The 21,549-nt window shown below is 39.9% G+C and overlaps 1 protein-coding gene across 3 annotated transcripts in view; it reads right to left on the bottom strand.

The window, feature by feature from the left end:
- LOC104593928 (tetratricopeptide repeat (TPR)-containing protein) overlaps positions 1 to 20,581 on the bottom strand; it is a 106,861-nt gene extending 86,280 nt beyond the window's left edge. For 2 of the 3 annotated variants that reach the window (XR_016076189.1, XM_010254027.3), the window contains exons 1-2: positions 20,012 to 20,571; positions 9,434 to 9,536 (exon numbers count right to left, since the gene is read on the bottom strand). Coding sequence is in view for 2 of the 3 variants with exons in the window: in XM_010254027.3 (XP_010252329.1) it covers positions 9,434 to 9,536; positions 20,012 to 20,391 (483 nt within the window). In the remaining variant the exon portion in view is untranslated. Of the gene's footprint in view, positions 1 to 9,433; positions 9,537 to 20,011 lie in introns of all 3 variants that reach the window. The other variant, XM_010254026.3, reaches the window with a different exon arrangement.
- Positions 20,582 to 21,549: the final 968 nt, after the last annotated feature.

Here is a 21,549-nt window from a genome sequence, read left to right as displayed (position 1 = left end):
ATTGAGAAGATAGCTGGAGAATTATTTGCATAAGAAGGAAATCAGTTGGAGACAAAAATCTAGGTGCAAATGGTTAAAGGAGGGTGATAGGAATACTAAATTTTTTCATGTCGTGGCAAATGGTAGAAGAAAAATATTTATTTCAAGGTTTAAAGTTGAGTGGTCAACCTTGTGATAGGCCCCCAATTAACTTTATGTATGCCAAGAAGGGGAAATGTCAGCTTTCCGCTAAGGGGGGAAATAATTGAACATGGGGGCAATTATAGCTGGAGGGAATAAGGAGAGTCTTGAAGCATTTATAGCTATGTTAGTTAGGAATAAGAAGAGTATGGGCATTTATAACTTGGCCAGCTGGGCATTTATTAAGGGAATCAGTTATGCTGTGAGAAGAGTATAAGAAGGGGCTTTGGGGGATGGGGGAGAGAGGCTTTTGTTGAGTGAAGAAAACTATGAGTGATTGGGAGAGCCGGCAGTCTCTCGAAGAACCAATCAACTGTTAATGTTCTTCTTTTCTTCTGAATGAATACCAGTTTCTTTGTTGATGTTCGAGTTGTGTGAGTTCTGTTGTGAGTCTGAGAATTGTGTGTAAAGTTTCTAAGACATAACAGTGGTATCAGAGCCCGTCTTTCCTCGGCCATGGTGACAGCTAAGGAAGTGGCATCGCAGGTGGAGGGTTTCGAAGAACGCTTGACTTCTCTGCATTCTTAACTTCGTGTGGAGATGGATGGCTTACGCAATGAGATTCAGCGTCTCGATCCAAAAAAGGTAGCAGCTGGACTTTCGAAGATCTTGTCTCTGGAAGGAGGCATTCAAGAGCTGGTAAGACGTTTTGATCTGTTGCTTCAGCAACAGACCTTTTCAGCTCCTTTGTCTACAACTGACATTGCTCCTCCTTTAGTCGCATCGAGTCGTGCGGCTGACAAAGGGAAGAGTGCAGCTTTTCCGACGTCTTCTTCAATGTCAGTGTCGGAAGATACTTTTGATTCACTTCCTCGGAAGTTGGAGTTACCTATTTTTTATGGAGAAAATCCAGACGGCTGGCTTTTTCGCGCGGAGCGTTATTTTGAGATTAATGGCTTGCTTCCGGCGGAGCGTCTGCGTGCGGCCGTGGTCTGTTTAGAGGGTGATGCATTGGCGTGGTATTACTGGGAAGATGGTCGGCGACCTATTCGTAGTTGGGCAGAATTCAAGGAGCTCCTCCTTGAACGTTTTCGATCGACTTAGGAGGGAAATTTGCAGGAGCAGCTTCTATCGTTACATCAATCCACTACTGTTAAGGAATATCGTCGCCAATTCGAGGTGCTCTCCGCTCCCTTACGTGACCTACCGGAATCAGCCCTTGAAGCAGCCTTTGTTAATGGGTTGCGCCCAGATATCCAAGCCGAACTCCAACAGATGGAACTCATTGGGTTGATTAGGAAAATGGTTGCGGCCCAAAAAATTGAGGAGAAGAATCAGGCCTTATGGGCTTATCAATCAGGTTTATTTCCTCGTGGGCCCACAACGTCCCCCTCTGGAACTCACTTTAATTCACGAGTTTCGCAAGTGACTACTTCTACCGTCACCTGTCCTGCACGTGCCGCGATTCCTCCTTCTTCATCAGTCCCTATTATTAAGGTCCCACCCCCTGCTTTCAAAAAGATGATCGATAAAGAGATGCAGCAGAAACGTGCGAAGGGTCTATGCTTCCGTTGCGACGAGAAATACAGTCTGGGACATCATTGTGCTCAGAAATCACTTCAGGTTTTATGGGTTCAAGATGAGGTGGAGGAAATTACTTCTGATGCGTCTAATTTGGACAACACTTCCAGGGACACTGAAATTGCTCCGGCTCCAGATTCAACCGTGCTTTGTGTTTCGTCTCTTGTTGGATTGTGTGTGACTAATTCCCTTAAGGTGCGTGGATGCATTTTGTCATGTGAGGTGGTCATATTGGTAGACTCGGGTGCATCCCACAACTTTATCTTCGAAGCTTTAGTGGAAGAATTGAAATTACCCCGCACTCCTACACACGAGTTTGGAGTTCAGATGGGGAATGGCAATGAAGTGAGAACTTCGGGAGTCTGCCGTCAGGTTTGCCTCAACTTACCCGAATTGGATGTCATTGCTGATTTCTTTCCTTTAAAGTTGGGCTCTATGGATGTCATTCTTGGTTTTGGTAAAATAAGAGTAAACAGAGGAAGAAGAAGAATTTATATTATTATTCATCAATCTCGTATGTATATATACAAGTTACAAATTCTATGTTAGGAAAGAATATATTAGGAAGGAAGACTAATCAAATTCCTACAAATCAGTCCTACAATCAAGGTAAATCATATCTCCCTAGTATTTACTTCCTATTTTAGTTATACAGTCTGTAACATCATATCTCCCTAGTATTTACTTCCTATTTTAATTATGCAGTCTGTAACATCTTCCTATTTTAATTATACAGTTTGTAACACTCCCCCTCAAGCTGGAGCATAGATATTAATCATGCCCAGCTTGTTACAAAGATAATCAACCCTAACCCCATTAAGAGCCTTCGTGAAGATATCTCCCAGTTGTTCTGTTTTCACATAACCTGTGGAAATCAAACCTTGCTGAATCTTTTCACAAACGAAAAGGCAATCAATCTCGATATGCTTAGTCCGTTCATGAAAAACAGGATTAGATGCAATGTGAAGAGCAGCTTGGTTATCACACCATAACTTGGCTGGTACTGAAGTTTTAAGACCTACTTCAGTCAGAAGCTGATATATCCACATTATTTCACACACAGACTTGGCCATAGCTCTATATTCTGATTCTGCACTCGAACGTGAGACAACATTTTGCTTTTTGCTTTTCCATGAAACTAGATTCCCTCCAACAAATACACAATAGCCTGAAATAGACCTTCGATCTTCCTTGGATCCTGCCCAGTCAGCATCTGAAAAACATTCAATTCTAGTATGACCATGATTGCCATACAAAATTCCTCGCCTAGGTGCTCCTTTTAAGTAACACAAAATTTGTTCTACAGCTGCCCAGTGATTAACTGTTGGAGAGGACATGTATTGACTCACCACACTAACTGAATACGCAATATCTGGACAAGTTACAGTAAGATAATTCAACTTTCCAACCAATCTTCTATATCTCTCAGTATCTTCAAATAATTCACCATCTTTTGTGAGCTGCAAGTTAGGAATCATTGGAGTGCTACATGGCTTAGCTCCCAACTTTCCCGTCTCAGACAACAAGTCAAGTACATATTTCCTTTGAGATAAGAATATTCCCTTCTTGCTTCTTGTTACCTCAACACCCAAGAAGTATTTCAACATTCCCAAATCTTTGGTATGAAACTAAGTGTGAAGAAAGGACTTAAGGGATGAAATCCCTGTAGTATCACTCCCTGTAATGACAATATCATCCACATACACAACTAACAAAATGATGCCAGCAGTAGAGTGCTTGAAGAAAACAGAATGATCAGACTTACCTTTCTTCATACCAAAATTCTCAACTGCCTGACTAAACTTTCCAAACCAGGCGCGAGGACTCTGCTTCAACCCGTACAGAGACTTATGAAGATAGCAAACTTTCCCATACTCCCCCTGAGCAACAAAGCCAGGCGGTTGCTCCATATAAACTTCTTCTTGAAGATCCCCATGAAGAAAAGCATTCTTGATGTCTAACTGATGAAGGGGCCAATTATAAGTAGTTGTCATAGAAATAAACAACCTGACAGAAGTAAGTTTAGCAACAGGAGAAAAGGTATCAGAATAATCCACTCCATAAGTCTGAGCATATCCTTTAGCAACAAGACGAGCTTTCAATCGGGCAATGGACCCATCAGGATTGACTTTAACTGTAAACACCCATTTACACCCAATAGCCTTTTTATTTGCAGGTAAATTTACCAAGGTCCAAGTACCATTGTCCTCTAAAGCATTCATCTCCTCAATCATAGCATTACGCCATCCAGGGTGAGAAAGGGCTTCTTTAACAGTCTTAGGAACAGAGATAGAATCAAGAGATGCAATAAAAGAACAAGAAGAGGACGACAAATGATTATAAGACACAAATGAAGAAACTGGATAAGTACACCTACGCTTACCTTTACGAAAAGCAATAGGAAGATCATCATTAGAGACTGGTTCTGATGACGAAGGAACAGGATCAGTTGAGACTGGATCTGTCGACGAAGGAGCTGGTGCAGGACATGGATCCGGAGGGGTTGGTCGCCAAGAATAAACCTGTACTGTAGGTGGCTTAGGCCTGGCAGGAGCAGATTCAATAGGATGTGAACCAGATGATGTGACAGTATAGATTAACAAATCATCATCCTCCCCCTGACTTGAATGAGGAGTAGATGGAAAGAAAGGTGTATCTTTTAGGAAATTAACATCACCTGACACAAGATATCTGTGAAGAGTAGGACAATAACATCTATACCCTTTTTGAACATGAGAATACCCAAGAAAGACACTTCAAAGATTTTGGATCTAGTTTGGTAACCTGAGGACGAACATCCCGAACAAAGCATGTACACCCAAATACCCTAGGCTCAATAGGAAACAGTGTTTTATTTGGAAACAGAGCATGATAAGGAGTCTCACCCTGAAGGACAGATGAAGACATACGATTAATCAAAAAACATGCTGTGGAAACTGCATCAGCCCAAAAAGGTTTAGGAACCTTCATTTGAAATAACAAAGCTCTTGCAGTTTCAAGAAGGTGTATTTTTTTCGTTCAGCAACCCCATTTTGAGATGGTGTATCTACACAAGAAGTTTGATGAAGAATGCCATGCTGAAGCATGTAAGTTTGAAAGGATTCTAACAAGTACTCCTTAGCATTATCACTTCTCAATATTTGTACAGAAACATTAAATTGAGTTTTAACTTCAGCACAGAAAGCAGAAAAATGAGAAAACACCTCAGAACGATTTTTCATTAAATATAACCATGTCATACGAGAGTAATCATCAACAAAAGTAACAAAATACTTAAACCCAGTTTTGGACTCAAGTGGACACGGACCCCAAACATCTGAATGGACTAATTCAAAAGGAGCACTAGCTCATTTATTGACTCTAGGACTCGAACTAAGACGATGGTGTTTAGCAAACTGACAAGACTCACAATTTAATGACGACAAATTCTGAAATTGAAGACAAATTCACTTTAACACATGGAGAGAGGGGTGGTCCAACCGACAATGTGCTTCAAAAGGGGTTACAACTCCAGAACAGGCTATGGATCTTGGAACTTGTGTATCAAGGATGTAGAGACCTCCAGACTCATGTCCCTTACCAATAATCTTCTTCGTCGTAAGATCCTGAAATAAACAATAATCAGGAAAAAATGAGACACAACAATTAAGGGTACGAGTGAGTTTGCTAACAGAAATTAAATTAAATGATAACTGAGGTAAACTAAGAACATATGACAAAGGAAGTGATGGTGTTGGACTAATTGTGCCAGACCCAATAACACAAGATGTTGACCCATCTGCTAAAGTAACAGGAGAGGTAGATTTATGTGACTGAAAGGTAGAAAACAGACTTGCATTACCTGTCATATGATCTGTAGCTCCAGAATCAATGACCCATTTTGAAGAGGAAACAAGACATGCATTGGGTTTACCTGACTCGACGATGGCAGTAACAGGAGTAGATTGAGGTTTCAATGATTCTTGGTGCTGAGCAAATTTGGCATATTCATCTGCAGATATCATAACAGACTTCTCAGAAGTATCCGTGGTGGATGATATATGGGCTGACTGAGTTTTCTTATTCTGCAACTTCCTGCAATCCCGCTTCATATGTCCTGGCTTATGACAGTAATGACACACTATCTCTCCTAACTCCTGTCCACGAGTATTAGTATTCCTGTCATAGTTACTTGACCTACCACTACCACTCCTGTATTGTTGTCTCCCTGATTCAGATGTATTATTGCGACTGACAAGGGCACTACTAGGCTAAACAGGTGGAGAACATTCTGTACGAAGGACCCTACTGAAAGCATCTTGTAGAGAAGAGATCTCTAAACTGGAAAGAATCTGAGATTTAGCAGTCTCAAATTCATAAGGTAGGCCAGCTAAAAAACTCATAACAGCCATCTTTTCTCGCTGAGCTTGTTGAAGAGTCACATCAATACTAAACGGAAGCAACATATTAAGTTCTTCATATGTTTTCTTGAAATCCATGAAATAGCTTGTAAGAGATCTATCGCCTTTGTCCGCCCTGTAAAAGGCTTTGCACACATCATAAATGTGGGAAATATTCCCCTTTCCGGAGTACAAGAACTCTAGATAGTTCATTAATTCCTTAACAAATCCACAATGAGTGACTAAACCAACCACCTCACTTTCAATGGAGTTGCGTATCTGCAAGAACAAACGGGCATCCTCCCTCAACCAAGACTTTCTCGAGTCATCATTAGGAGGGTCATCAGTCAAATGGTTATCCATAGCAATACTCAGCAAATATAGTTGAACAGTTTTACTCCAATCCAGATAATTAGAGCCATTAAGCTTATGCTTAGTTATTTTTGGCATCACTGGAATAACATCCGACATAACTACAGATTTCTTGTCTGCCATAATCTCAAAATTCAAATAAACAGAATATTTTGAACACCAAAAATCAACAGAGCACACCTGTTGAAAACACCGGAATGGATATGCACGTAACAAAGCACAAATATGTGCTATACAGGATGAGGCGAGCCAAAAGACAACGACCGAAAAAATTTTCCGGCGACAGATGCGCCTCCACGTGCCGACGCGTGTGACTATGGCAGAATCTTCAGGCGGTGTGTGAGACACACGCACAGGGCTGCTGACTGCCGGACTTTGCAGAGACTAGATGCTCTGACTGCTCCAAATAGATGTCCCGAAACACTCAGAAATTTTCCTCTACCTACTGTTTACTTAAAAAAAACAAAAGGGCAGGCAGAGACTAGATGCTCTGATACCATGTAAAATAAGAGTAAACAGAGGAAGAAGAAGAATTTATATTATTATTCATCAATCTCGTATGTATATATACAAGTTACAAATTCTATGTTAGGAAAGAATATATTAGGAAAGAAGACTAATCAAATTCCTACAAATCAGTCCTACAATCAAGGTAAATCATATCTCCCTAGTATTTACTTCCTATTTTAATTATACAGTTTGTAACATCTTCCTATTTTAATTATACAGTCTGTAACAGTTTTCCTTGGTTAGCATCCCTCGGGGACTCAGTGATGAATTGGGCAACATGTCTATGAAGCTCAATTTGGGAGGTGTCCGTGTGAAATTGCAGGGCGGCCCTTCTCTCTGTTCTTCTCAGGTATCTTTGCATGCTATGATGCGTAACTTACAACATGATGGGCAAAGGGGTTTTTAGAACTAAAACAATTGCAGGTGGTGGATTCTTCGTTGAACTCTGTCTTGCCTACATCCCTGCCAATTTCCGCTTTACTAGATGAGTTCAAAGATGTTTTTGATATGCCTACGGGCTTACCCCCTACTCGGGCTACGGAGCATACTATTGTCTTGCAGGAGGGCACCCAAGCCTATCCCACCCAACATTTCATACATCCTTCTATCCTTTAGAGGTTCTCCATCAGTAGTAGTCAACTTGTGGTTCTCTGATAGGCCCCCAATTAACTTTACGTATGCCAGGAAGAAGAAATGTCAACTTTCGGCCAAGGGGGGAAATAATTGAACATGGGGGCAATTATAGCTGGAGGGAATAAGGAGAGTCTTGAGGCATTTATAGGTATGTCAGTTAGGAATAAGAAGAGTATGGGCATTTATAACTTGGCCAGCTGGGCATTTATTGAGGGAGTCAGTTATGCTGTGAGGAGTATAAGAAGGGGCTTTGGGGGATGGGGGAGAGAGGCTTTTGTTGAGTGAAGAATACTGTGAGTGATTGGGAGAGCCGGCGGTCTCTCGAAGAACCGACCAACTGTTAATGTTCTTCTTTTCTTCTAAATGAATACCAATTTCTTTGTTGATGTTCGAGTTGTGTGAGTTCTGCTGTGAGTCTGAGAATTGTGTGTAAAGTTTCTGGGACATAACACCTTGTCCCAACAAAATGAGATTGCAGGGGCTTTTGTGGATAATTTCAAATCTATCTTTAGAAGGCCTTTAAATGATAGGTTGTGATTAGAAGGGTTGGAGTGGCCTAGGTTAGGAGCAGAGGATAGGGAGTGGTCAAAAAGAATATTTGAATTGGAGGAAATAAAGGAAACAGTGTTTTCTATGGATAGATCAAAAGCTCCAAGCCTGGATGCTTTCACAATGGCATTCTATCAAGATTGATGGAATGTATTGGAAAAATACTTGCTATTAGTTTTTTATAAGTTTCACAGAAGGGGAGTAATTAACTCGAGATTGAATTCCACTTTCATTGCCTTGGTACCAAAGAAGAGAGATCCTATCCAACCAATAGATTTTTAGGCTAATTAGCTTAGTGAATAGCTTGTACAAGATCATTGCAAAGGTGTTGTCTCTTAGGGTTCTCCCTACTATTACTGCACCTAATCAAGAAGTTTTTGTGAAAATAAGATAAGACAGATAGCTCAGCAAATTTTAATTGCAAATGAGAGTAGAGGATTTAAAAAAGTCGAGGAAAAAGAGAGTGGTATGTAAACTAGATCTAAAAAGCGTATGATATGGTAGGTTGGTCCTTTCTGTTGGAGGTGATGGTAAGTTTTGAATTTGGAGATAGATGGTGCAAATGGGTGTTGGGGTGTGTTAGGAGTTTTCAGTGTTTTAAAAGCGCAATGCACAAAAAAGCATAAGTGCCAATTTGTGCCTAAGGCACAAGGCGCAGGGTGAGGCATGCGCCTTTTTGAAGCAAGGCGCAAAATTACAAAACAAATGCTAAAAAATGTACTTGCTGACAAGGGATGGAGGTGAACTTCAAATGGGTGAGAAGGGATGCCAATGTACTTGCTAACACTCTTTCTAAACAAGGGGTGGGAAGGGATAGTTTGTTTTGGGCTGTTTTGTAATAGCTTCTTTCTATGGGGAGGGCTAAGAGAGTTTATCTCTCCCCTTGTTCTTGTACCCATTTTTCCCCTTCCTAATTAATGAAATTGGTTCTGTTATTGATCAAAAAAAAGAAAAATAGCTGATCACTAGCAAGGCAAGGGTGAACAGAGAAGTGCATTTGTAATTTGGGGGAGGGGGGGACAACAGTCTAGTTTTCTCTGACCAGCGATGGGGTTAGGTAGCAACTTGCTAACCCAAGTACATAACTTACAGACTCTTACTCATTGTACATAATATTTGCTACCAATCAACAGGAAAATAACATAATAAATCATTTCAGTAGGAGAAACCATCTTCAACTCAAATGAAATATGTTTAGATACTAAAAATGAGTTCACAAATGGTAGTTTGATTCTTGGAAACTAATTTTAGGGCTTTCCTACTCTTGTGCTGACTAGGAAAGACCATACCTTACGTGACTTTCTCCGCATACCAAAAGTCATCACCTCCATTATTTCATCAATACTTGCACCAAGATTGTCTTCATGCCTAGATTTCTTTGAAGTCCCATCTCTAGCAAAGCAACTTAATATAGTAAGACATACAATACAAATGCATAAAACATGTTTTCTTCTATAACACAATCTCCACCTTATGCAACAACTTCTTTTTATTAATAATAATTCTTCTTTAAGGATCAAATGAGAAAGTAAGCTATAAACTCTTCTTCCAAAGAGGAAAGCAAAAGGGGCAAATTAATACAATGATAAAAAAAAAGGCAAAATGCAATACATGCTACCCAGATACTTGGTATGGTACACAATAAGACTTAATATAACATTGGATACTGCATGAACACTTCTAGAGAATACATTGTATCATTAATAGTACCAAAATATGTGAAACAGTATATTTAACAAATGGTACCATAAAAAATTTTTTACCTGTTAGAAGTTCAATTAGATTTGGCAACATTAAAAATAATACTTAGCTTAAAAAGTTAGACATAAAAGTATTTAGCTTAAGAAGATCAACATAAATTCATCTTATAAACATATTAAATAGGATATAATTTGATGCTTAATAAAATTTATACATTGGTCAAAAAACACATATTAAATAGGATATAAACACACCTATTTATGCCCTAGATATGAAGAAATGGAGAGTTGCATCCCCTTCTTGTGTGCCCATGTCCATGTCCACACCAGTATCTGAGCATTTAGTAAGTGTTGTGAGGATTATTTAATTGTTATTTTATAGTTGTTGTTAGTGGGTTGTCCTCTTAAGATGTTGTCAGTTAGTTATTTTCTCTCTCTTATTAGTTTGTTTCTAAGGAGTGCCGCTAGGGGCATACTTGTAATTTCCATTCTTTTATATTAAGTTAATATAAATAATGAACTAGCGGCAGCCAGGAGTAGGTTTTCTTTTTCTCTCAATCGTATCTTCCTCTTCTTCTCTTTCTCTCTCTCGTCTCTCTCTCTCCATGAATGATTACATGGTATCATAGCAAGGTTCTGGCTATAATAGAATTCCGGTCTCTCCTATTAGAACCTGCTTCGTCCTCTTTTCCTTCTTTGATTTCTTGGACGTGGAAGACTGAGAAACCCTAGCAGACTACTTGCGGCTCTTCCTTTGGGTTCTTCCTTGGTCGTAATATCAAGGAAACCCTAGTCGAAGAGGGCGATGCAGAAAGAGACTCCCCTTCTTTTCTGTTCGATGTTGTGAAGTCAGTTTCTGGTTGGCACCTTCGTACAGGTGCTGGATAGGGTATGTGTTCTTGTTTTTTTGTTTTTGGCCAATGGTGTGAAGGCCTTATTCCTTGGTTCTATACATTCGTTTAGATGCTAGATTGTTAGACTGTATGGGCTGTAGTCGGACTGATAGTATACTATTCTAACGTCTGCCTTGGCTGGTGTTGGACTGATTACCGGGCTGGTTTAATGACTGAACCATCACAGAGTTGATTTCAGCAGTTTTTTGTTGTCTTTTCCACATCCCAGAAGTAAATTTCTTGAGGGTTGGTATTCTGTTTGTGGCTGTTGTGTAGTTGTGTGGGATTTGGGAGGTGAAAACATGATGTTTCCCATGCCCATTACCCCTTAAAATGGTCTAAACTACCTGGAGTGGGCTAAAAGTGTAAAACTTTATGTAACGGCAAGGGGAAAAGCTGGTTACATAAATAGAAGGGTGAAAGAATCCAAGAGTGAGACAGCTGAACATGATAGGTGGGACCAAGAAAAAGTATGGTGATGTCTTGGCTCCTTGCAGCCATGGAACCTGATGTGAAGAAGAACTTTATGTGGGCAGACACCGCTAATGAGATCTGGGAACAGGCCAAAACTACCTATCCTGAGCAAAGGCATTATGCCAAGGTTTACCAGTTGCAAGTTGAATCCTCAACCTGTAAACAGGGAAATCGTAGTTTGTCTTCCTATTATTCAGCCCTTACTTCCATATGGAAAGAATTGGATCATTATCAGGCTATAGAGTGGAAACATGATGACGATGCTAAGGCCTACAGGAAGCTGGTTTCTCAGCAGCGTGTGTTTGCCTTCTTGTTGGGACTGAACCCTGCCTATGAACCTTTGAGAGTTCAGATCCTAGGAAGCAAAGAGTTGTCATCGATTCACGAGGTATACTCCCTTGTTCAATCGGAAGAAAGTAGGCGGAGTGTGATGGTTACAGCTGAGGGGGAGCAACAAGTTGCTTTGGCTGCGATGAGTAATAACAACATGGGGAAGAAAAGTGACACCAAGAAGGCTGATGATAAAGACAAGTTGTTTTGTACCCACTGTCGGCACTCACGGCATACACGTGACACATGTTGGGACATTCATGGGAAACCCAAGTGGGCAGTGAAGAACCAAGAACAGGGTAAAGGGCAAGGTCAGAAGAAGATGAACATAGCACATAATGCAGCACATGTGGCAACCCAAGATACTCAGGTTGCCGGTACTACCCGAGACCACCTTAATAATTCTGACCCCAAGGAAGATATAATGAATTCCTTCAGAGACCACTTGGAGTCTTATGGTAGGGCTCTGCGGCAGATGGATAGCTCAATCACTGGTACTCCTTATACTTCATTTGCATCTACATCAGGTAATACGGCTTCTGCATTCCATGTCACTCCCATTGGTTCCCCTTGGATCATTGACTCAGGGGCCTCTAACCACATGACCGGTAAGCCGAACTTGTTTTAGACTTATAGCCTTTTGTCAGGAAGGGATAAAGTGAGGCTTGCAAATGGCTCATTCTCCTCCATTGCAGGCCAAAGATCAATATCTCTTTCCCATGGCTTTAACCTGAATTGTGTATTGCATGTCCCTCAACTTCCTATAAATTTGCCTTCAATTAGTAGTATCACAAGCTCTTTAAACCGCAGTGTAACCTTTTTTCCTGGCTCATGTGTTTTTGAGGACCTAACTTTTGGGAGGACGATTGGTAGAGGGAGCCTAGTGGATGGTCTCTACATTCTCGACAACAAAGCTGGTCTCTCGGTGTCATCCTCAGATTCACATAGTCAGTCAAATAAGAGTCAATTTTTTTTGTGGCATAGTTGGCTAGGTCATGTTTCTTTTGAAATAGTAAAGTCTTTGTTTCCGGTTTTATTTAAGTCATGTTCAGTGTCAGAGTTCCAGTGTCAAACGTGTCAGTTGAGCAAACAATGTAGAACAACTTTTCACTCAAATAATAAAAGATCAAGTGTTCCTTTTCATGTTGTGTATTCTGATGTATGGGGGCCTACTACTGTAATCTCTGAGGGTGGATATAAGTACTTTATCACATTGATCGATGACTACTCTCGCTATACATGGGTATTCCCTATGCATAGTAGAGACGAAGTTCCAAAGATTGTGAAAGACTTCCAGAGGAGGGTATTTACGCAGTTCCATGTTGAAATACATATCTTCCAATCTGACAATGCAAAAGAATACTTCCATGGTGAGCTCAATGAGTTCTTTGCCTCCCACGGATCTATTCATAGGAGCTCATGCGCCAGAACACCACAACAAAATGGTGTTGCAGAAAGAAAAACAGACACTTCCTTGAGGTAGCTCGCAAGATGATGTTACACATGAATGTTCCAAAAAGGTTTTGGATGGATGCTATACTTGCAGCTGCTTATGTCATCAATCGCATGCCCTCCAAAGTGCTGACTACATGGCCCCTCATCAGTTGTTGCTCCCTCAGTCCCCTTTATTTTCCATTCCCATGAGAGTTTTTGGTTGTCGTGCCTTTGTCCATGATTTGTCTCCGTCTCGAGGTAAGTTAGACCCTCGATCCATTCCTTGTATCTTTCTGGGGTATCCCTCCTCTCAAAAAGGGTATCGGTGCTTTGATCCCGTTAGCCATAAGTTTTTTGTGTCTATGGATGTGTCCTTATTTAAGTCTGAGCCATTCTTCCCTGCTTCTCCTCAGGGGGAGAGTAGTAGTGTGGAAGAGGAGAAGCAGGTTCAGGTCCGCCAAGTCTCTCTTCCTTCTATTCCGGACCTTGCTCTCTTTTGTGTCTTCCAACGTACACGTTGTAGAGATCAGCAATGTGATAGAGATGTGGAGCAGCCAAACATTGAGCAACCGACACCGTTAAACTCCCAAGAGGTAAGTCCAATCCCTGTTGCACCTATTGATACCCCAACTCCTACTGTGAATGACCTTGACATTCCTATTGCTCAAAGAAAGGGAGTCAGGTTATGCACTACCAAACACTCCATTACCCAATGTCTCCTATGATCACATTTCCCCCTCATACCGAGCCTTTCTATCTACAGTTGATTGCATCCCTGTTCCCAGAAATGTTGCAGAAGCCTTAAAATGCCCCGAATGGACAGATGCCATGGAGGAGATTAATGCTCTTCATAAAAATCAAACTTGGGAATTGGTGGGTATTCCAAAGGGGAAAGACCCCGTGGGGTGTATGTGGGTGTTTACAGTTAAACACAAGGCAGACGGAACAGTTGAAAGGTACAAAGCAAGATTAGTAGCCAAAGGGTACACTCAAGTGTACGGGGTTGACTATGATGAGACTTTTGCTCCAGTAGCTAAGATGAACTCAATTAGGGTTCTCCTGTCATTAGCTGCTAATTTTGACTGGGAATTGCATCAACTGGACATAAAGAATGCTTTTTTGAATGGTGACTTAGAGGAGGAAGTATACATGGTTCAACCCCCTGGATTTTGTGCCAAGGGAAGTGAAAATAAGGTGTGCAAGCTGAGAATGTCTCTTTATGGTTTAAAACAATCTCCCAGAGCTTGGTTCAATAAGTTTCACATGGCAATTCAGCAGATGGGCTTCAAACAATGTCAATCTGATCATACACTCTTTGTGAAGAGATGTCAGGAACAGGTTGCTGTATTGATAGTGTATGTGGATGATATCATCATTACAGGAAGTTGGAGTTCAGAAATACAAAAATTGAAACAATTCCTTACATCTAAATTTGAAGTGAAAGATTTAGGTCCCCTGAAGTATTTCCTTGGAATTGAAGTCGCCCGCTCAAAAAAGGGTATCTTCATTTTTCAAAGGAAATACACCCTTGATCTATTATAGGACACAGGCAAATTAGGTGCAAGGCCAGCAGATACTCCCATGGATGTTGACCACAAGTTGGGTGACTGTGATGGTGAACCTCTAAAAGATGTGAAACAGTTCCAAAGGTTAGTGGGAAAGCTGATTTATTTGTCCATGACCCATCCAGACATTGCCCATTCAGTTGAGGTTCTAAGCCAATTCATGCACTCTCCTAAGAAACCACACATGGCGGCAGCAGAAAGAGTTCTTAGATACTTGAAAAAGTATCCTGGAATAGGTCTACTATTCAATAAACATAATCACCTAAAGGTGGAAGTCTTTACAGATGCTGATTGGGCAGGTGTTGTGGATGACAGAAAGTCCACGAGTGGGAATTGCACATTTGTGGGAGGAAACCTAATGACTTGGAAAAGCAAGAAACAAAGTGTGGTAGCAAGGTCAAGTGCTGAAGCTGAATATAGAGCTATGGCACATGGGGTGGTTGAAGTCCTTTGGCAAAAGAATCTTCTAGGGGAGCTTGGAATTGTTGTTCATAATCCTATGTCTCTTTACTATGACAACAAGGCAGCCATAAACATCACCAGCAACCCCGTCCTACATGAGAAGACCAAGCACATTGAGGTGGACAAACACTTCATAAGGGAAAAATTGGAAAAAAGGGAAATCTGCATCCCTTATGTCAACTCCAAGGAACAACTTGCTGATGTCCTCACAAAAGGGCTTCCATACTCGCAGCACAATGAGTTATGTGACAAGCTGGGCATGAGAGACATATTCAGCCCAACTTGAGGGGAGTGTTGTGAGGATTATTTAATTGTTATTTTATAGTTGTTGTTAGTGGGTTGTCCTCTTAAGATGCTGTCAGTTAGTTATTTTCTTTCTTTCTTATCAGTTTGTTTCTAGGGAGTGCCACCGGGGGCATACTTGTAATTTCCATTCTTTTTATATTAAGTTAATATAAATAATGAACTGGCAGCTGCCAGGAGTAGGTTTTCTTTTTCTCTCAATCGTATCTTCCTCTTCTTCTCTTTCTCTCTCTCGTCTCTCTCTCCATGAATGATTACAGTAAGCAATACAGCATGGCAACATTCATACCCAGTCAACCTAAGAACAACCAAGGAAGACTAACATAGGGTAGTTTTGTATACTAGTCTAAACATACAAAGCAGTGTTAACGATTAAAGAAAGGAAAAAAATGCATGTTCTAGTCTGAAAGTGACCACTTCATAAAAAGCCAGAGGCTAGGTTCACATCCAAGCAATTGATCCCAACACCACAGTTAAGGAGGCATGAGATGGAAAACTCTATATGATAGTTCTTCTCTACTAACATAGGATGATTTTTTGCTTTATTTCATTTTCACTTGTATGAACAGTATCAATGCTTCTTCTAGTCTTAAGAAGCTTGGGGCTCCTTTCTTTTCATCCCTGGAACTCCACATGTTACCTTTCCTTCTTCAGAAATATAATTCCTCGTTAACAATCAAAAGAAGAAAAGAACAGAAGAGATTTTGGGCTTGACATTCTTCCGGTACAACAAGCATTGCTAGATAAACCACTCTGGGAAATAATCACAAAAAAAAGTTCTATTTATCAAAAAATAAACACAAAAAAAAGTTCTTTCTAAGCCTACTTAGGAGTCAAACTTTTGAACTTTGAAGGGCAGCCACTTTTATTAGACCAGAACAGTAGGTCTTCGACCAAATAAGTTGAAGAGTTGAAAACACTAATACTACTATAAGGCAAGGTTTTAAATCTTACTGAAGAGTGGAAGAGGTAAACTAGAATTTTTTTTTAAGATAAATAAAGAAAGAAATTTTATTGCTAAAACAAAAAACAGTACAACATAACTAGGTGACAAGATGTCACCCCCATCCTCCTCATCACTTCTTCCAAATAAATTTTGTGAATAACCCCTTCTCCCCCACTTCTAATTTTTGAATCCACACACTCACTTGCTATCAACACCCCATCCAGAATTTGTCTTCCTTGAACAAAAGCCAATTGAGTTGAGCTCACCCCATCCAGAATTAAACTGATTGGCCTAAAGACACTCACTCTCACAGCCCCGTCCACCTTTGGAATGAGGGAAATGAATGTTGCATTAGCCAATCTTTCCAAAATTTTATCCTCCCAAAATTCTTTAAATAAAGCCAGCAAATCTTTTTTGATTATATCCCAACACACTTTGTAAAAGCCAATGTTAAAACCATCCGGGCCCAAAGCTTTGCCGCCTTTCATCTTTTTAACAGCCTCCCAAATCTCTTCCTCCTCAAACCATCTCTCCAACCACTCCCTAACCCCTTCCTCCACTTGCCCAAACTCCATCTCCCCAAGATGACATTTTCAGATAGGCAAAGCTTTGTACAAACTCTCGTAGAAACTCCTAATCTCTTCTGCAATATCCTTTTGATTGTCAATAATTCTTTCCCCCCCCCCCAACCAACTTGGAGATTGTATTCCTTTTTCTTCTTCCTCTCACCATGGCTTGGAAGAAATCCGTATTTCTATCTCCTTCTTTAAGCCACTGAACTCTCGCCTTTTGCCTCCATGAAATTTCCTCAAAATGGATTAACCTTTCCAGCTCCTCTTTTAGCCTCTCTCTTTTCATCCTACCCGCTTGAAACAGATTGTCCTCCTCCTCCAACCTGTCCAACCTAACCATTCTGTTCAAAACCTCTTTCTTTCTCCTCTCAACATTCCCAAAAATTTGAACACTCCAGCTCTTTAAATCTTCCTTTAACAGCTTTAGTTTCTTCATGAATTTGTATCCAGCTGAACCCTCCACCTTATATGAATTCCATCCTCTCCACAAACTCCAAGAAATTTGGATGCCCCATCCACATACTTTCAAATCTAAAAGGCTTGGGCCCCTTCAATCTCACAAAGTCCATTAATAAGATTGGCTTGTGGTCTGAGATTGAGAAAGCAAGAGTCTCCTGAATCAAACCTTCAACATTATCTCCCACTCCTGGTTGAACAGAAATCTGTCAAACTTCCCAACAAAAAGCTCTTATTTTAGGGGTAATAGGTTTGCACCAGAACTCTTTAATGGGAAAAGAAGAAGAGGGCAGAGAGTTACAAAGAAACTTGAAGAAGGAAGCACATGAAAACAAATCCTTAGGGTGAAGGGCCCAAATACACTTATTTGACTTATCAAGATCAAGACATACATTTTGAAGAATTTGAAGCAAGTCCAGACAAGCCCTCAATTCGTCATCCCTTAACCCTCTACGAAAGCCAAGTCCCAATTATGATCCACTGGGAGAACAAAGGGAACAATGAATTTTGAAATACATTGATTTTTGTACAAAGAAATTGAGTATAAGGATGGGAAGAGATCCTTCAGAGGGTAAGAGCCAACCCAAATATCCTCCCAAATTTTGACAGAAACCCCTAAACAAGCATCATACCTGACAAACTAAAGGAGAGTGAGTAGAATACCACGAATAGCCTTCCACGGAGATGATAAGGTAGCCTTATGGAAATATCTGCATCCCATTTATTCCCCAACCTACCATGTATACTGGTTATTACTTTATGCCAAAGTCTATCCCGTTCCAATGGCCATTTCCATAACCACTTTCCTAGCAATGCCAAGTTCTTTTTATCCACATTCCCAACTCCCAAACCTCCTTCTAAGTTTCTTCTCACAGTCTCCCAATTAACCAAGTGGTCCTTTTTGCCCTCTCCCAACTCCCACAAGAAGTCCCTCATCAGTTTCTCAATCTTTTTATCTCCTTTCTAAGGATCCTAAAGACTGACAAGTAGTAGATTGGTAGAGTAGCTAGTATAGACTTAATCAAAGTAATCCTACCCCAAAGTGAGATATAATTTCTTTCCTAAGTTGCTAGTCCCTTAGTGCACTTCTCAAAGATTGGACTCCAAAATCTACTCTCTCTCAAGTTTGCACCTAGGGGAAGTCCTAAGTAAGTCAGAGGCCAACTAGATATGGAACATTCCAGGACATTTATGACAACAGTAAGGTTTCCCTCTTCCATGTTAAGTCCCACAATACAACTCTTCTCAAGATTAGTTTTAAGATTGGAGACAAGTTCAAATTTCTTCCAATTCTCTCTTTGATTTGCACCTCATAGCTCTTTCCTCAACACCAATAGACCCCTGTGCTTCCTTGTTGTCTAATTCCTCTTTGCTAGAGACAGCGTTGAGCTTTTTCTCCTCTAATCTTCCAAAATGATCCTTGTTCCACTCCTTGATTTTTCCCTCTCAACCTCTTTAATTTCTTGTGAAACCTTACACCTTTCCAAATCACACATCTCAAGTCCCCCTTCCACCAAGTTTCTACTTTCCTTACAAAGTTTGGGTGGATAAGCCACATGTTTTAAAATCTAAAAGGGGCGGGCCCATTTAGAAAGGATTCAGGACCTAGTTTGATAGGGAAGTGATCTGTGATTCTAGGCAAAGTTCTGGATACTAGGTTCTCCTCATAGTTTTCCCACTCTTCATTAAACAGAAACTTATCCAGTTTGGAGCAGTGGGGAACTTCTTGAAAATTGGACCAAGTGAATCTAGCATTCTAGCTTGCAAGAGAGGGATTTCCTTCAGCTCACATAAATCTAGTTTGGGTGTTGTTCTCTCCAGTCTTCTCTTCTCTTCTCTCCGTTCTTCTTCCTTGTTACAGTTTTTCTTCTTCTATTCTTCTACTTTCTTGCATTATTTTTTATTTTATCAGTGCTAAACCAAACAAGTTTATCCAGTCATTGTACACAGTGCCAGTAAATGCTATGATAATATAATATTATAAATACTTATTAAAAGAATGACAATAACAGTTTTTTGGTAAATGACAATAAAAGTTATTATACATAATTTTTTTTATTGGCTAAATAATGCTAATATATTTGGAAATATCCATCCTATTTAAAGTCCTCTAAGTATAATCTAGAGTCCATAAGTAATGCTAATATATTTGGAAATATCTATCCTATTCGGAAATTTCTATGATGCTGCAAGAGTATAATACCAGAAGAACTTTGACCAATCAGAACCCTCCCGTGAATTTTGATGAAAGCCACTTGATTGGTTACCACTTCTGCAATTCTGGTTAATTAGCTGTAAGCTTTCTAGGTATCATGCCTTTTAGGTATTATAGTCAGACTCTAACTATTGAAAGACATTATCTTTCAACAGTATTGCCATCAATGTAACAGACCCAGAGCATCACTCACCATGCACTTAGGTTGATAAAGTGAAGCAGACCCTATGTGGTAATTATCTTTCTATTTGGAGACACCCAGTTCAACTACCCCACAATACTAGACTCAAAGAGTTGATAAGAAATTTCTAACAATAAACTAACCACAAATAGAGAGATAAAGAGCCTATACACAGAAGATTCAATTTCAAAAGTTTTACAAAATACAAACACTAATATCCCATCAATAGTAAAATAACTTAAAATGGAGAAAACAAACAACCAAGAAAAGCCTATTTGGACGAAGCGTAAAGAAAGAATGAAGGATATTTGAAGCAGAAAGGAAAACAGTTACTACCTTTGACGGTCGGCAAGTGCTTTGCGCTTTCTCTCGGCGAGCGCCTCGTATTCGAGACGCTCGAATTGTTGATAAGGCTGGACTCCGAAGGCATCATCCTCCACAAAATCCAATGGATTCATCTCTCCTTCGAACCGAAGTGTGTATTCTCCCTCTTCCAAGTTGTCTTCTTCTTCTTCCCCCTCCTCTTCTTCCTCTTCTTCTCCTTCTTCGTCATCGATATCTCCGTCCTCTCCTTCGTCGGCATCGTTATCTTCTTTGCCTCCTTCGCATTCCATGTCCTTCAAGCCACCTTCCACACCCACAACAGAGGCACCTTCGACGTCCAGAACAGAGGCAGAAGCCAACGAAGAAACCTCTCTCGAACCGCTTGGCTCCATCTGTAAGTTGAGACCTAATTCGAAGAAAATCAAAGAAAGAGCTCCCAGGTTCCTGACGAGGAACTCCAGACTTTGCTCTAAGCAAACAAAATCAAACAAACAGGAAGGAAAATAATTTACGAAAAAGGGGGAAATTATTTTAAGAGTAAATTCCTTTTGAAGCAAAATACCAAAAACAAAAAAATTCCAACCCCAAACGGCTCAGGCCATAAGAATTTATAATTTCTGTCAAATATAATTCACAATAATTTATGTTTAACCAAAATGACGTGGAAACGGAACCGTTTTCTGGTCCAGTGGTTCAACCGTCTTGGTTGAATAATTTGACCCGTGACATTATAAATAAATTAAAAATAAAAATATATTTATAAATAATAAAAGGGTAAAACACAAAAAACCTCCCCTGACATTTTTAACAATCATAAAACCTCCTCTTTAGTTTCACTTTAATAAAAATCTCCCCTAAACTTTCAAAAAAATCAAAAAAGAAGCTCCTTAAACCGAACCATCAATTTTTCTAAATACCCATTATACCTTTTTATTAATTAATTTACATACATTTTTACTGGAATAGCCCAATACGCATAAGCTTTCTCTTGTTTTCAAAGTAAACCGCAAAGTTGCAAACAATGATTTCCACGCAAGATCTATTTAGGGCTGCTTACGGGTTGGGTTGGGTCGGTTTACTAAGGTTTTTCCAACCGACCCGACCTGGTTGGGTTACTTGAGATGGAAACCAAAACCGACCCAGTGTTAAGCAAAACCGTTCTGGTCGGTTTGAGTCGGGTTGGGTCGGTTTGGGTCGGTTTTGGTTCTAAGTTCATCCATGCCCCCATGGCCACCTAGTTTTCTGAAAATATATTTAAAATTGAAATATGTATTTTAGAAATATATATATATATATATAAACAAAAATATACATACAAATATATTGGAATATATATTTTCTGGAAATATATATCTGACATATTTCATAATATATATTTTTTAGATATAGATATTGGAATATATATTTTCAGATATTTCAATTTTTAATTAAGTAGGAACTAAGTTGGTTTGGTTCAAGTCGGTTTCGGTTTTCACACAAGAAAATCGAAAACTGACCCGAATCATCGGTTTATGAATTTATACAACCCGAAACCGACCGATGCTAATGAA

Source organism: Nelumbo nucifera, chromosome 5 (genome assembly GCF_055504915.1).
Source record: "Nelumbo nucifera cultivar China Antique chromosome 5, China Antique-T2T, whole genome shotgun sequence".
In the NCBI taxonomy this organism is placed as follows: domain Eukaryota; kingdom Viridiplantae; phylum Streptophyta; class Magnoliopsida; order Proteales; family Nelumbonaceae; genus Nelumbo; species Nelumbo nucifera.
The sequence above is the reverse complement of the archived record's forward strand: the minus strand, read 5'-3'. Positions and strand labels throughout refer to the sequence as shown.